This window comes from Sus scrofa, chromosome 6 (assembly GCF_000003025.6).
Source record: "Sus scrofa isolate TJ Tabasco breed Duroc chromosome 6, Sscrofa11.1, whole genome shotgun sequence".
In the NCBI taxonomy this organism is placed as follows: Eukaryota; Metazoa; Chordata; class Mammalia; order Artiodactyla; family Suidae; genus Sus; species Sus scrofa.
In genome coordinates this window covers 12,364,785-12,380,967 of record NC_010448.4, presented here as the reverse complement: position 1 = coordinate 12,380,967, position 16,183 = coordinate 12,364,785, and the positions used below count along the sequence as shown (strand labels likewise).

At 57.7% G+C, this 16,183-nt stretch overlaps 1 protein-coding gene across 6 annotated transcripts in view; it reads right to left on the bottom strand.

Moving 5' to 3' along the window:
* BCAR1 (BCAR1, Cas family scaffolding protein) overlaps positions 1-11,636 on the bottom strand; it is a 35,491-nt gene extending 23,855 nt beyond the window's left edge. The window contains exon 1 of one of the 6 annotated variants that reach the window (XM_021093781.1): positions 11,615-11,636. Coding sequence is in view for 2 of the 6 variants with exons in the window: in XM_021093776.1 (XP_020949435.1) it covers positions 11,203-11,235 (33 nt within the window). In the remaining 4 variants the exon portion in view is untranslated. Of the gene's footprint in view, positions 1-5,320; positions 6,057-6,409; positions 6,434-9,783; positions 9,967-10,885; positions 11,074-11,202; positions 11,461-11,614 lie in introns of those variants that run through there. The other 5 variants (XM_021093776.1, XM_021093777.1, XM_021093780.1 and 2 more) reach the window with 5 other exon arrangements.

The window sequence follows — 16,183 nt, the reverse complement described above, 5'->3', positions numbered from 1 at the left end:
ACAACCTAGGTATCTTCTCCTGCTTGGTCCCAAAGCTGTGCCCCAAAGTCAGAAAGAAAACTCTGGGCCCAGCCCCACCTAAACGCTGACCCTATTCTCAGCCTGGCTGGCACCCCAAGTTCCCAGGAAGCAGATCAGAACCAGCTGTGCCATGCATGAACATCTGTCTGTGCTGAGCGCTAGAGGGAGTCCTTAGGTTTTCCCAGGGGGTCTGCAATCCCGGGGAGTGGGGTGGGGACAAGGCTTCCAGGCCAAACAGCAGGAGGTCTCCGCAGGGATGAGCGGGGACACAAAAGGGTTGGCCCTTCAAGGGCTGGCCTTATTCTGTCCTAGCTGGCCCTGGGAGAGAGGAGGAGGCAGCCTAAGAGGAGGCTGCCTGGGACCAGGAGATGGGGAGACCCTCCCTTTCTGGGGCTGAATTAAAGCAGAACTGGGGACGGCCTTGCTCCTGTAGGCGGGCAGGCGGGGGAGGAGAACCCAGCTCCTGAGCAGGCATTTCAAAAATTTGCTCCTTTTCCACTTAAATCCCCCCCTCCAAGACTGTGCCTCCCAGAATGGCATTTCCGCTTTAGAATCAAGGCCTCAGGATCTGTGCCCCACTGTGCTGGAAGGGGGGGGGTAGTTATGGGGGAAAAGAATACCCCCTCCCAGGCTGGCCATGGGTGGGTTTGGGAGGGACACCCACTGGGCCGGCTCTGGCTGGGGTGTATGAGGGAGCAGACCTTCCCTGGCCAAGTGCCAAATGACACAGCCCCCAGGACAGGGTCCAGGCTGGCCCGGGGCCAAGGTCTCTATGACCAAGTGCTCATGTCACGCCTGTAGTGATCCTGCAAAACACGCTTCACGATTAGCCCCATTTTCCAGACGAAGATGTTGAGACCTGGTTTACCATGCTTGCGCCATCCCAGACTTCAGCCACAGAAGGGACAGAGCTGGTGGCCACAGAAGAGATGGTAGGACTGCTAGACCACAGTCCAGCCTGACTTCCCTGGGTCACCTTCAGGACAGGGCAGAAAGGGAATCAAGGGGCAGGAAAGCCAAAGACCCTGCTGCACTCAGAGACCCCCAAAAGACAGGCACCTGAGACTCAAGCACCCCCTCAAACACACCTGAGTTCAGAAGTGAGGTCCAGCCGCACTCGGTGCAGGGGGCTGGGTGGGCAGGAAGGAGAGAACACTGATGGGGATGGGCCTGGGGAAGGTGTTGCTGGGCAGAGCCACCCACCATGGTCAGTCACCCCAGGCACCTAACACCAGGCTGCCGCTGCGCTCACAGGCTGGCCGGGATGTCACCAACCCCTCTCTTCAGGGCCTGGAGGGGTTACTGTCAGTGCAGGGAAGACCATGGGCCCAGCACACAGGAACCGTGGTTCTCATCTGTCCACTAAAGTGTCCACCAGGGTGACGGCTGCTGCTGACCCCAGACCCTAGGTGGAGAGAACATGGGACCCTGCTCCTGCTCTCAGGCTTCTGGGGTCTTATTCTCTAGGTCAGACCCACTGCACAAAGAACCAGTCTTGGAGTTCCCATCGTGGCTCAGTGGTTAACGAATCCGACTAAGAACCATGAGGTTGCGGGTTCGATCCCTGACCTTGCTCAGTGGGTTAAGGACCCGGTGTTGCCGTGAGCTGTGGTGTAGGTCGCAGACGCGGCTCGGATCTGGCGTTGCTGTGGCTGTGCCTGGCAGGAACAGCTCCGATTCAACCCCTAGCCTGGGAACCTCCGGGAGTGGCCCCAGAAAAGGCAAAAAGACAAAAAAAAAAAAAAAAAAAAAAGAACCAGTCTTGTTTTAGCCCCAACAATGCCTGTGGCAGCATTTTTAACAGCAAAGAGGGGGCATAACCTAAATGCCCAACCTTGGGGGACTGCTTGGGCAACCAGAGCTCCCAGTAGAATACTGGGCAGCTATTAAGATGGCCACTTTCAAGAACGAAATTATGCAAGAAAATACTGATGACAAGCGAAAAGAGTGAGTTAAAATGACTTGTAGAGGCATGACTCAGGCGCCCCCTTCCCCTCCTAAAGCCTTTTTTCCCCAGCAGCACAGAGGGTGGCTGGATGGGGTCAGCTGATGGCCGGCTCCGGGAGCAGCAGCAGGAGAGGATTTCCTGAGGCCGGAGGTGAGTGCTGCCAGCCCCAGGGACAGGAAGAAATGATGTATCTGGAGGGCCGCGGGTGCTGATGCCTTGCCCCTGGGCTGACTATGCACACTGGCAAGCCCCAGCCAGCCCTCCCTGGGCCAAGGGTGGAGGGATCCCTGTGGACGGCCTGGAGAAAAGGCAGGCCTGGCTGTATCAAAAACCACGGGGGCCTGCGACCCGACAGTCCACACACCTGGGGTCAGTCAGTTCCCAATGCCATGCTAGGGACCGGGACAGAGCTACCACCACTCAGAGGCTCAGAGAAGGGCACTGCCTCGCCCAGGTCACACCTCCAGGAAGTGACAGAGCTACAACTCAGCTACCTAGGCGTGTTCCCACAGAAAGGCACCCCAGGTGACCCCAGAAAGAGTGTTGGAGTCATAAAGAGCTTTCCCGGGTTCTCTAAGGGTGGAGTAGCCAAGGAGCGGTCCATTTGTCATTACAGTAGTGGGGGCGCTGGTCCCCAGCCTGTGGTTCCCTTTAGCATTGCCTCAGGTCAGTCCCCAGAGACCTGGGCGCAGGGGGGCAGGACCAGGACCAGGACTGAAGGTGTGGGAGCAGAGCCAAGGGGTGGGGGCGGGAACCCACAGGCCTGGATCCCAGCAAATCCAGCCCCTCCGCCGCCCCCATCCTGCAGCTCCCTCCCCTCTCCCTTTGGCTCTTTCACAGACTGGGAACTGGAAGGAGCAGCACTCTCCTAGTTCTTTTCATTGCTTTTCTAATTTGAAAATGAAAGACCAGCAGAGGCACCTGCCAGGAGGTGCCCGCTCCCAAAAGGGGCTCTACTCCCTAGGCGGGAGCAGGGAGAGCAGGGCCAGGCCCTGCAGCACTTCCCAGGGGCCCCAAGTCCTAGGCCCAGGGTGCCAACCCCGTTGGCCCGAGTCCCCCTTCTTTTCCGTACCACCCTTTCCACCTTCCCACACGCCACGGAGAACTGCCGCCTTCCTGGCAGGTAGCCCAGGTGTGTAATGGGAAGACTGCTGGCCCTGCGCCCCGACTCCCTGGGTCCTCACCCCGCAGCCGCCCCTTAACACTGCCTGAGGGGGAAACAGGGGTGGGAAAAGAGGGGCACGGGGACAAGGCCATCCTCAGAGAGAAAGCCTAGCGGCCCAGCTCGGGCTGACAGCCTGGGCAGCAGGGACAGGGTGTGGTCAAGAAGCAGTCTCGGCCGGCCATCTGCTGCTGCCTCTCCCCATGGCAACCAGCTCCAGTCTACCGGGGCAGTGGGAGGGGGCGACTTCACATGCCATCTGCTGCCCCTCAGCCTGCTTCCGCAAGAGCACAGGTGCCAACACCCACAGACACCTCAGAGGGGCACCAGTGTTGCCCAGACACTTGGCTGGGGTCAGGGGGCCCGTGGGGTCACAGGACAGGAGCTGGGGGTGGGGGGCAGTGGGGTGGGAATATAGGAAGAAGCAGGCCCTGAGAAAGCACAGCCACAGCAGCCGTTGAGAAAGGGGCTGCTCTTTCTCCCTCCTTGGACCGCCCGTGGGCATCCCACCTGCACCAACTTCAGAGAAAGGCTCCAGGTGCCCCAGACACCTGGGCCCGTGTCCTCGCCAGGTGTGTCCTACTAGGACAGAAGCAGGGACTGTTAGTAATTCCACCTGGCACGGGACCCTCAGTGGGCATTGCATCTTCCACAGCCTTGGTTAATTAGCATTTGTTAAATGCAGCAGGCGCAGGACCCCTGCAGCACTGGGCCAACCCCAGGCACATGCAGGATGCAGCGCAGGGGGCCCCCTCACACGTCAGCCCTGCCTCACCAGGCACACACCTTTGGGCCCACACCTCACTAGGGTACACTCCACCAAGCCCTCCCTGCTCCCCCAGTGCCTGCTGCATCTGCCGAGCTTCCCCACATGCATACCCTAAACCAGAGGGGAACAAAACCCCAACTTCATCTGAGACCCTGCAGTAAGAATCTTTCTGGGAAGCCCTGCTGCCCCCAGCTCCCCCAGCTCCCCCAGCTCCCCGAGCTGACTGAGGGCGGGGGGAGGGGGGGACAGGGTCTCCCTCCCTCGTGTGCGGAGTGGGGGGTGGCTGGTTGTGGGGTGGATCACTACCACCTACTACGAAACCCACTCCCTGCTGGGACACTGCTGCGGGAAAATGAGTCCTTGTCCTCCAGGGAACCTACACTCCAGGGCACCCTGGCGTCGGCAGCACACTCACACACGCCCTCATCACACACCAGCCCTCCAGAGTGTGAGTGTGTGTGGCAGGGGGGCAAAGAGACAACAGAGGAACACCTCTGGCGATAAGGGCTCTGCAGGAAAACGAAGCAGAGAGCAGGGTGGCGGCAGGGGCTACTTTATATAAGCTGCCTGCGGGTTCCTCTCTGAGGAGGTGGCATTTGAGCAGATGTGTGAATCTTCTGCTAAGGCTCATTATGCAGAAAAGAATAACAGTAAAGATCTGTAAAAACAGCACAGCCATGCCAGCTCCCTGGTGTGAAGAGCGGAGCACAGAGGTGTTAGGGTCGGAGGTGTCAGGGACACAGGGAGTAGCTCTCAAGCCCCCCCATCCTTAGCTTCTTGAGTGCTAGGGTGTCCCTCCGGCTGGGGGGCTCCCAGAGTTGAACTGGGAGCAGCAGCAGCACCCCTGTGGGGTGTCTTGATGGGCAGCCAGTCTGGAGGGGCAGGGCAGCTCCCGAGACAGGCTCCATCCTCTCCTAGAAGCCTCTCCCCACCAGGCCCTCTGGGAGAAACACAAGTGACTCAAAACCCTGAGAGGCTTCACCTCACCGGCAACCTGGGAAGACAGAATTCAAACCCTGGGTATCTGGGGAAGGCTGTAACAAGAAAGGGTGCGCTCACAACCGGTCTCTGAAGGACAGTGTAACTCCGGGGAATCCGGCCTTTGGGGGCACAGACAACGCTCTGGGCATGCCTCGGGGTGTATGCGATTGGCTATCAGGTTTTATAAAACACTGAAATGGGGTGTTACACCACCACCACCACCAGCGTTCCAGTATTAAAAATACGCAGCACACCAAGACGCCAGACGCAAGAGGATGGATAGGTACCTAAGTTCACAGTCGAAAGCGGAACCCTCATCAGCACAGCAACAAAAGGAGAATGATTTTGACACACATCGCGTGGACGAAGATCTCAGAATCACTGTGCTGAATCGAAGAAGCGAGACCCCAGAGAGCACACTCTACATGCTTCCACTTACATCGAACTGCAGAACAGGCGAAACTACACCACGATGAGAGAAATCGGAATCGCTGGCCACCTCACAGGAGGTGAGGCACTCTGGCCTGGGAAGGGGACGCTTGCGAACTTTCTGAGATGACGGAGATGTTTGCTATCTTGATTTGATTGACGGTGACATGGGGTCTACGTCAGTCAAGACGTATCCAACCGTACACCTAACATCTGTCCACGTCACTACATATAAGTCCCACCTCAGAAAGAGTGTCACCTGGTAAAAATAAAGTGCAGAGGAGACAACATATAGCATTAAGGATGCCAAAAATAGGTAATGCAGTCCTAAAACCACCGTGTTATCCTTTTGGCTCTGGCTTTCACGGAGCTTTGACGCCAGGCCTACCTTCCCCATACATGACATAATTCTGGATCTTTTGATGAACCCAGACTGTTTGTGTCTTTCATCATAACCTGCTTCAAATTCTTACTGGAACTTGGCAGGGTTTAAACAATAAACTGAAATTACTGAAAAGCTCCCATCGCCTCTAATTCCCCTTAGAGAAGGGATTAACTTTAGACCCACAACTTGGGACCACCTCACCTGCCAGAACTGGCATCCACTGCCACCTCCAAAGCCCCCAACCTGTCCTCAGCTCTTTTTCTTGAACAGAGGGAGACAATGGCCCAGAAAACTAAGAGAAGCCGAAGAAACAATGGGGTTTGACCAGGATGCAATCAAAGCAAGGAGCTGAGTTGAAACCAAAGAGGAGCAAAGACTCCTGACGGGCCATGGGAAGTGAGGGGCCAGCAGAAGTCACCCTCACAGCCTTGAGGCCCACAGGCCTCACCCACAGGATTGAGCCCCCACCCTTAAGGGGCCAGGACCCACCTCAGGGGTGCTCTCCTTCTCTCCAGCACCCTGCCTGTCCTTGGCTGACCAGGCTGCTGACCACAGCTAAAGTCAGGCTTGTGCCCACTGATCCAACAGCTTTCACTGCCTGTAACTCTGCCCGCATTCCTGGGGGGACACAGGGCAGGGCATCCATTTGGCCTGGCAGTGGGCCAGCCGGTGGCCCCGGTGGAGGCCACTCCATCTACGGGGTGAGGACGGTACCTGTCCATCCAAGGCTCAAGAGGTAGGGGTCCCATAGGCAGGTGGGGGCAGGGAGCAGCCAGAGTCATCCCCTCGTTCAGGCCCTGGTGGGAATGACAATAAGGAAAGGGCTACTGCAGGCAGACTGAGCAGGCCACGGAGAACTGGGGGGGCAGATGGCTCACCGCCCCCTGCAAGCTGGTTGTGCAGGAGCCAGGAGTGAGTCTTGGCCACTGCACCAACCAATGGTGGCAAGATAAAAATAACCTCAGAGTTCCTCCCGTCGTGGCACAGTGGAAACAAATCTGACTAGGAACGGTGAGGTTGCAGGTTCGATCCCTGGCCTCACTCAGTATATTAAGGATCTGGCGTTGCCATGAGCTGTGGTGTAGGTCGCAGACATGGCTTGGGTCGGATCTGGTGTGGCTGTGGCTGTGGCCGGCAGCAACAGCTCCGCTTAGATCCCTAGCCTGGGAACCTCCATATGCCACGGGTGCGGGCTAAAAGGACAAAAAAAAAAAAAAAAAAAAAAAAAAAAAGATAATAACCTCAATAACAGTAGCTGTTATGACTTATTAGCCTCTTACTAAAAGCTTTCTGCAAACCTTGCCAAGTCCTCATAAAGACCCAAGAGCCCAGTGCTATGAACATCCCTATAACACAAAGGACACAGGCTCAGAGAGCTTCAGGAATTCGCTCAAGGTATCCATGCGCCAGCACCATTCATTCTGGAGCCCTTGCCCTTGACCCAACGATTGTCCTCTCCACCCAGAAGCAGCCTCTCTGGGGACCACTCGGCCCCCAACAAGGCTCCCCGGAGAGCGGTTGAGATGCAGGCTCTGCACAGACACACAGACACCTGTCTGGGGATGGGGGGCTCTTTGATGCTCCCAGGGCCCCTTCCTTGGCAGGTGGCCAGGGCAGGCTGGGGCCCTGCAGTGGAGAGAGGAGCCGAGCTGGCCTGAGTCCTGCCTGGAGGAGCCTGACAGCAACCAGATAATGGCAATGATAAACGCACAACCACAGATGGGAGTCCTGGAGGGCCTCCTGGCACGGAGGCCTCTGCCTGAGCCAGCAGGAGTGACGGTGAGCAGGCAGCGCGGTTGGAGATCTCTTCCTGCAGAGGGAGGGCCAGGCAGAGGCAAGGCCAGGGGCAGGAGGGGCCTGCCAGCTGCTTTGAAGACAGAACTGAGGACCTTGGACTTGGAGGTCCTTCCCACTGTCCTCTTTTGAGCCTGTTCCTCCTGGCCCCAGCTGTCCATGACCTGGCTGCCCAGGCCAGCGGTGAACCCAGGGCAGAGCCTCCCAGCTCACTGGCCAGCTCTCCCATCACAGTGGTGGCTGGCACAGAGCCAGGCACAAAGGGCACCCCGGGACTGCTGGCAGAGGTTCAGCCAGGTGCCACTCCCGCTCCACTGATCTCCACTGACCGCTGCTGGGGCCTGCAGCACTACACCGGCTCTGCTGCACAGCCCTGGGCAAGCTGCCTGGCTGCCTGAGCTCCAGCTGCCTCGTCTCCCAGGGGTACCGAGGGGGTTACATGAACTCATGCTCGGCCAGCCATGAGCAGAGGGATGCTCTCTCAGCAGCCCCGGCCTCTGTGGATGGCTCAACAGGCCGCAGCCCCCACAATTACAGAGGCTACGCTCACTTTCTGGCTTTCGATCCTGCCAGACTTGGTTCCCACCCTGGTTCAGTCTCTCAGTGGCCAGGCAAGACTACAGGTCCTCCCGAGCCCAGCGCCTGGCACAGAGAAAGCGCTCAACACACGTCAGCATCTCAGTCCTTAAAAAGACCGATCCCTCACTCAATAAAGGAGCAGAGGAGGGGCTGGAAAGGCTGTGCCCATTTCACAGACAGGAAACAAGAGGCAGGAACAGCAGGGACCTGCTCTACAAGCTGGAAGCTGGCTTCTCATCTGCCAGTGCCAGGGGGCAGTGTCCCTCCTATACACGGATCGTGCCAGTGGCCACCTGGGGTCCGAGGTGGGTGGCACAGCCGTTTTTCTTTCAAATGCTTCCTGCCCGCCCAGAGGGAAGAGATAGGCCTGGGCGCTGAACAACTAAGCCCAAGAGTAGGGCGGATGTCAGAGAACAGCCAGGAAGTGGGTCTCCAGGTTCCGTGTGAACACTGCCCTCAGCTCAGGGCAGAGGAAGGAGCACCAGGCAAGGGGTCCCTGCGTGCCTTCCCCTTCCATGTGGGTCAAATGACAGAGTGAGACCACCCGATCCCTGGAGGTCCCACAGCTCTCAGACTCAGGAGGTCACTTGTGGCCCAGCCTGACCCTGCCCAACCTCTTCTCTCCCCGCCGTCACCTCCCATCCTGTTCTGAACCATCCTGTAATTGCTGTGGGCCAAAGTGCCTGCGTCAGCTCGTCCAGGAAAAGACTGCCCAAATGAGCGGGTGTGCTTAAAACCCAAACGTGTCCCTGAGCACCGCTTGGGCACTCACCATTCTGGGTTCCCAGAGCAGGGCTTGAGCAGGAAGCTTGGCCTGGAAGCCTTCGAGGGCCTCACCACTCAGCAGCACATGAAAGCAATTTTCTGAACATTTCACGGCTGCTCCAAAAATGAACTTCCTCTCCCAGTGCCACCAGCTCACCCATGACCAAGGTCCCAGGAGAGAGCCAGGGTGATCTGACAGCCTGGTTCAGGTTCATAGGGAGCTGGGGTGAGACCCCTGAATTCCCCGGTATAATCTCCAGGGCTGTGACTGCAGGCAGGAGGGTGGGAAGCAAATTGGAGCTGGCAAGGGTGTTGACAGACCAAGCAGACCTCGACTGCAGGTCTCCACAGCAGGTGTCCACAGCAGTGCCTGTGTGTCCATGCCCAGAGCCCAGCTGTCCCACCATCCCTCTCTTGTTACAGATGGGGCCACTGAGGCACAGAGCCCAAGAAGGCTGCCCCAAGTGCTATAAGGCAGCGAGTCTGGGTGCCATACAGGCTCTGTATCCAGACCTCTGCTATGACTATGGACAACCACACCAAATCAAGAGCACACCTCCCAGTGTGAGGCTGGCAGGCTCTGAAGCGGTCCAGGTCACTGCGGTTCACTCCTGCCCTGGAGACCCAGGCCCAAGCAGGCTCAGGTGGTCCACACTGTCTCTCCGGGCCAGTGCCCACAGGGTCAGGGTTGGTCCCCCCAAGTCCTGAGCCAGAAGAGACCCAGAGCCGTGCAGGAAAGCAGAGCAGGAGAAGGGCTGGCAGGCATTTCCTGTCTTCTTTCTTTCTAAAGACGAGGCAATTATGCTCTGAACCAGAACAGATGGGGGTAGGGGGCACATCAGCACGGGCTGGAAGCCCTAATTTTTTCATCTGTAACTCTGCATTACCGCTTCTGGAGGCGGGCAGGAGCTGGGATCTTTAATTCCATAATAACAAAGCTTTGCACTTACACAGCATCTCTCTTCCAGTAATCTCCACACACTCTATGGTGCTTAATTAAAAGGCCGCTTGCCCTGCCAGGAAGCCCCAACTGTCTGTTTCACCCGAAAGGATGGGGTCCCGCCAAGTGAGGTGCAATTCCAGAAACAGGCCGGTGGACAGGCGCTCCACTCGCTCGGGGCCACAGCCCTTTCCTGTCAGAGGGGAAAGCCCCGAGTAGCCAGAAACAATGGCTGAAGGCCACAGCTTTCCCGCAGAAGGCACCCCTTCTGGGCAGGAAGCAGGGTGTCAGCCCCCACCTCGATCTGTGCATCTGTGAAGCCGGCCGGGGCCGGCACCTGAGGCCTGGTGACCCCGGGGTGGCCAGGATCACCTGCCACCCTCAGGAGGCGGGGCCCAGATGCCTCCGTGGCCGGCCTAAGTGTGGAGCCTGGGGGCTGCCCAAACCCGCCTGCTGGCCAAGGAGGAGGAGGAGGGGCGGGTGTCAGGTGAGAAGAGAAGCCCCCCATGGGTGGGGGCGGGGCGGGGGGAGAAAGGCGGGGCCTTGCACCCTTGAGGGGTTCAGCGACAATGGTAAACTTCCCGGCAAAGTGAATGGCTCCGCGGGTGCCGGGGTGGGTAGGCGCAGATCCCCCACCCGGCCTGGGGGAGGGGTGTCTCGGTCTCGGGAGAGGTAGGGACCGGGCTCCAGGCCTGGCCAACCTGGTGAGATCCCCGGAGCACGGCAGGACAGCTGTCCCAGGTGGTTCCCAGGGGGACAACGCAGACCCCCGCGCCCTCACCCGGCGCAGTCATCCTGGAGGGAGGATCCGGGGGAGCGAAAGAGACCTCTCCCCACGAGGCCTGGCCATCCTGGGGAGAGGTATTCCTGGGGGACGGCACGGACCACAGCCGGACCCGGCTCTCCAGGGGGAAGATGGAAAGAAAGGGGCAGAGAGGCCGGCTTCGGGGAGACGCCCCCAGGCTGCCCCTCTCCCCCGACACGAGAAGGCCCAGGTGACGCGACCCCCAGCCCGGAGGCCCCGCAGCAGTAGGCCTGCAGCGGGCGGCGCGAGGTCGCAGGCCCGGCCCGGGGCAGCGGGGCCGGGGTCCCGGCGGGCGGTCGGTACTCACCGGCACGGACATCTTGGCCGTCGCTCCCGGGGCCCGGGCGGGCAGCGGCGCCGGCAGGCTGGGCGCTCCGGACCGCCGCGCCGCTCAGAACCCCCGGCGCCGGGTCCCGGCGCTCTCCCGGCTCCCCGCGGGATCCTGCGCGCTCCCGGCAGCCGGACAGTCCGGCCGCTCCAGCCCGCGCCGCGCATGCGCCGCGCCGCGCCGCCCCTCCCCCTCCTGTCTCCGCCGCCGGGGGCCGCGTTAAAGGCGAGGACCCCAGACCCCGACATTTTTCTGTCGGCCCAAAGCGGCGACGAGGCTCCATCTCCACCCCTTACCCATTCTTCAGGGGCCACCTCGAGTCGCACCATCTCCTGTGCGCCCGCCGAGTCTGGAAGCCAGTACCCCCACCCCCACGTTGCCTAGCCCAGGGGGCTGGGTGCCTGCCCTGCGGTCTGGCCAGCCTCCCAGTCCCTGTGTCTGAGGGCGATCGCACGTCAGCCGAGCAGGGCTCCTAGAAACCCTTCCCACTCCCGCAGCTGAAAGCCCAGACACCCCCGGTACCCCCCACACGGCGCTACTCAGGGCTCCTCCTGACTGCCCCTCCCCAGGGATGGCGAAGCTCGGATTCCCTAGGAACAGCCTGGCTTATTGTCAGGTCACCCTGACAGAGCTGGACTGGCTTTTAGGGAGGATCCTGTCTCCCAGTAACCCCCACGCAAGGGCCACCCACTGCCAGGCCATCCCTACACCAGAGACCAGCCTTCAGACGCTGAAGATGGGCATTCCAGGGCCTGAGCTTTCCTTTCCTGGGAGTTAAACGCCTGATTTATTCAGCTGTTCCACATCTAACATGGTGTCCAAGCACTGGGTACATACTTGGGCATCGCAGCTGCCCCGCCCCCTGCCAGGTAGGCCTCGCTATTCCCATGTTATATTTAACAGACTCTGAGATCCCTCAGCCACCAGAAGGTATACCAGGGGCCTGAGCACTTTGTTCTGCCCCTGGCCACATACAGACTGTCCCTGCTCCCTGGGGGCCCTTCCTAGGCTAAGCTGCACCTGGAGAAATTGCTCTACTGCCTGGGGAGGCTAAAGGAGCACCTAGACCAGCATTCTAGGGGCCAGGGCAGGGGCCAGCGGGGAACGAAGGCTGGCTCTGTGAGGCTGGTCTGCAGCAGTCGCATCTCATGGAGGACCTGGGGGACAGACAGAGAGCTCCAGCCCCTTAGGAAATCTGCGGGGGCAGGTGCCAAGGGAGACAGGCTCTTTTGTCTGCCAGGCGTGAGGTGCCAGGAGGCCTAAGGTGATTGAATAGCGGGAAGACAGTGACAGGTGGCAGGTGGGCTTTCCCAGAGCTCCAAATCTGGCTGCGAGGTCCCAGACCTCCATACCCCCCCTGGAGCAGGTCATCCGTTGCAGTTTAGAAGGGTTTTCAGCCTTCTTCCCCAAGCGGTGGGCTGCCTTGGTCTTTGTTCCAGAAGGTTTTGGGGGGAGTCCTAACAGCAACCACCAGCAATGAGACGGTACTAGGCATGCAAGAAAGAGGACATTGAGAGCTGCCACGAGGCCCCAGTCCTGGTTCTGGGAGTGATGAGCAGGGGTCCCGTCCTGCTCCCGCTGAGCAGGGTTGCCCCCCACCCCGACCCTTCGAGCAGGGGTTCCCAGTTGCACACCCAATTTCCCAAGCCTAGTACTCAGCAAGGCGTTATGGAGGGGGCAGGCAGGGCCACAGCAAGCAGAGGGGGTTCTGAGCTGACAGCTGCCACCCCCTCAAAGGGCCCTCTGTGTATGTCTGGCAGGCAGCCCTGCCCGTGCCCACCCGCCCACATCCAGCTGGCACGGAGGCTCCTGAGCCGGGAGCAGCAGCTCAGCCTGGCGCCTGGGCTCCAGGACACACACGCTTGCTGTCTCAGAGGCCCCCCTCTTTGCCACCAGGGCCCCCTCCCTCACTGAGCCTTCCCCCAGGAGCACGGGTTCTGCCCGGTCTTTCTCTCCTACTTGGACTGGATTCTCATAGCCCACTGCTCCTGTCTCCTCTCCCCACTGACCCCATCTTGGTGCCCAGGCCAGAAGTGGGTGAGCAGTGGGGAAAGACTCCATCTTTGGACAGGAAATGGGAACCCAGGAAATGGGGTGCAGCTGGGACTGTGACCTCCAAACCACTTAGTCCTTGCCTCCAACTGATCCCCCATGACTGCTTACTTGGGAAAGCCATCACCGACCCCTCCCTTAGCACAGGAAGAAGATTCCCTGGGCCAGACCCTCACTGACTCCAAGGTAGGCACCTTGGGCCTTGGGTAAGGGGTTGGGGGCAGCCGGAAGAGCCCTGTCAGGGCACAGAGCATCCTCCCCAGCATGTCCGGGTGTCTGTGAAAAGGCAGCAGATGCTCCCCCCATCACTACCCCAGCAGGCAGATGCTCCCAGGATGACCCACTCAGTCCTGCAGAGAGTGGGCTCTGGTGCAGTTACACCCCAAGCAACAGCTGGGCTGCCTGAGCAGGTGCCAGCACCTTGAGAGGGTGCTTGAGGGCTGATCAGGGCCCCAGGGAGACAGGGGTTATTGTTGCTCCTGGCAGTGGGAGAGAAGGGAATTTGGACATAGTCCCAGAGTGATTCTGGGCAGCGACAAGCTTCACATGCAGTCCTCCGGACACCCAAACCCGACCGCTGTCCCCCAGGCTTTACCGAGTCCAAATGGCCAAGGCCTGGGCAGTGGCTCCTTCTCCCCCCGACCCCCGGGATAATGAGGGACCCCTCTGGCAGAGGACGCTCTGGCCCAGAAGAGTGCAGTGAGCCTTTAGAGGGACCTGTGGGCGCTGTGCAATCATGCTACCTGAGCACTGGGCATCTGTCAGCAAGAAGGAGCCAACACTGGCACAGCCTTGTTAACTAATGCCCACACTCCAGTCGGATCTCCTCCGTTTCTTCTTACTGTCCTTTTCCTCTGGGCTGTGACTCTTCCTCAGAGTCCTTGTTTTTGATGACCTTGACAGTTTTGAAGAGCACTGGTCAGGGATTTTTTGGGGGGGAGGTGGTTAGGGCTGCACCTGTGGCATATGGAAGTTTCCAGCCTAGGGGTTAAATCAGAGCTGTAGGCACCGGCCTACAGCACAGCCACAGCCACACCTACGCTGCAGCTCACGGCACCGCCACATCCTTAACCCACTGAGCGAGGTCAGGGATGGAACCTGAGTCCTCATGGATACTAGTCACGTTCGTTACCAATGAGCCATGACAGAAACTCCTGGTGGGGAATTTAATAGAATGTCCTTCTAATGGGATTTGTCCCATGTTTGTCTCACCATCAGACTGGGGCTGTGAGTTTTTAGGAGGAAGACCTCAGAGGTAAAATGGCATTTGCATCGCATCATTTCAAGGCTGTATACTGTTAGCAAGATTTACTGTTGCAGGTGCGACATTGGCCTTGGTGACCCAGCTGAGTAGTGTTTGTCAGGTTACTCCCCTACAAAGTGACACTTCCCCCACCCCCCACCCCCATACCCTTTGAAGGCGTGAGCAGTTACGATCTGCCTCCTTGAGGATAGAGTTATCTGCATCAGTTATTGGGAATTCTGTATGGGAAGTTTGTCTCTTCTCCTGTATTTATTTATTTTTGTCTTTTTAGGGCCACTCCCGTGGCATATGGAGGTTCCCAGGCTAGGGGTCTAATCAGACCGATAGCCAATGACCTACACCACAGCCACAGCAATGCCAGATCCAAGCTGCGTCTGCAACCTACACCACAGCTCATGGCAAAGCCAGATCCTTAACCCACTGAGCGAGGCCAGGGATCGAACCCGCAACCTCATGGTTCCTAGTTGGATTCGTTTCAGCTGCGCCACGACAGGAACTCCTCCTTCATTTATTTATTCAGACACTTATTTACATCAGTATGAACCCATACTTATTTTATTTCTTTTTTGGCTGTGCCCACGGCATGCTGAAGTTCCCGGGCCAGGGATTGAACCCTTGCCACAGCAGGGATTTGAGTCACAGTAGTGACAACACTGTATCCTTAACTTTCTGGACAACCAGGGAACTCCATGGCTGTTTACTTTATATTTTGGAATATAATCTAATGCTACCTTTTGTTCTTGCTCAAATTTTTCCTGCTTGGGCTCTTTTGAGTTCTTTCAGTTAACGAATCAGATTTTTCAAGAAAATCTAGAAATCCAGATTATTTTATAAAATCTCTAGGTTTTGAAACCTTGACTGAGTAAGCCAATGCTTCTGCCAGCCAACCCAGGCGGCTCTGGGTGCTGGAGTCAGATTATCTGGTTTGAACCCTGCTGCTCTGCTTGCAGCTGAATGATCTTGTTTATGTGGGTTATGAGCCTGGGGCTCAGTTTCCTTATCCGTGAAATGGGACGATAAAACTCTCTGGGTGGTTGAGATGACTTGGTTGAATAGCTCAGGTAAAGTTCAGGGCACTGGACCTGACATAGAATCCTTATAAAACAGCAGGGACCATCATGCCCCCTCAAAGCTGCTCCCCCACTGGGCACTAAGCTTCTGCGTTTGGCCAACCCCAGGATTCCTCTCACTTAGTTCAAATGACACCTTTTACTGTTCATGGGAACAGCTACTCATGACATGTGGCTCCAGCCTTCAGTGTAGATCCCAGCATCCAGCATGGATTTTTTTTTTTTTTTTTTTTTGTCTTTTTTGTCTTTTCTGGGGCTGTTCCCACAGCACATGGAGGTTCCCAGGCTAGGGGTCCAATCGGAGCTGTAGCTGCCAGCCTACGCCAGAGCCACAGCGACGCGGAATCCGAGTTGCATCTGCAACCTACACCACAGCTCACGGCAACGCCGGATCCTTAACCCACTGAGCAAGGCCAAGGATCGAACTGGCAATCGCATGGTTACTAATCGGATTCGTTAACCACTGAGCCACGACGAGAACGCCTTTCTTTTCTTTTTTCAGCATGGACTTTTTGACTGAAAAATTCCACAAATTTATCCTAAAAAATGCATTCACAAGTAGCCAAAGATATACATGCCAGGATGTAACTTGCAGCTTTCCTTGTGATCAGGAAAACACAGGAACAACTTACAAGCTCAATTAATAAACACCAGTTAAACAAATCACAGAACATTCCCTAGACAGGGAACATTGAACAACTCCCCCTGCCCCTGCCCCTGCCTCTAGCAACCACCATTCTTCCGTCTCTCTGAACTTGCCTATTCTAATATCTCATAGAAATGCAATCACAGAACATTGATCCTGTTTTGTCTGGCTTATAGCACTTAGTAAAGTGTTTTCACACATGTAATTTTTTTCTTTATGAACATCTTTTGAGGTGAAATGCAATT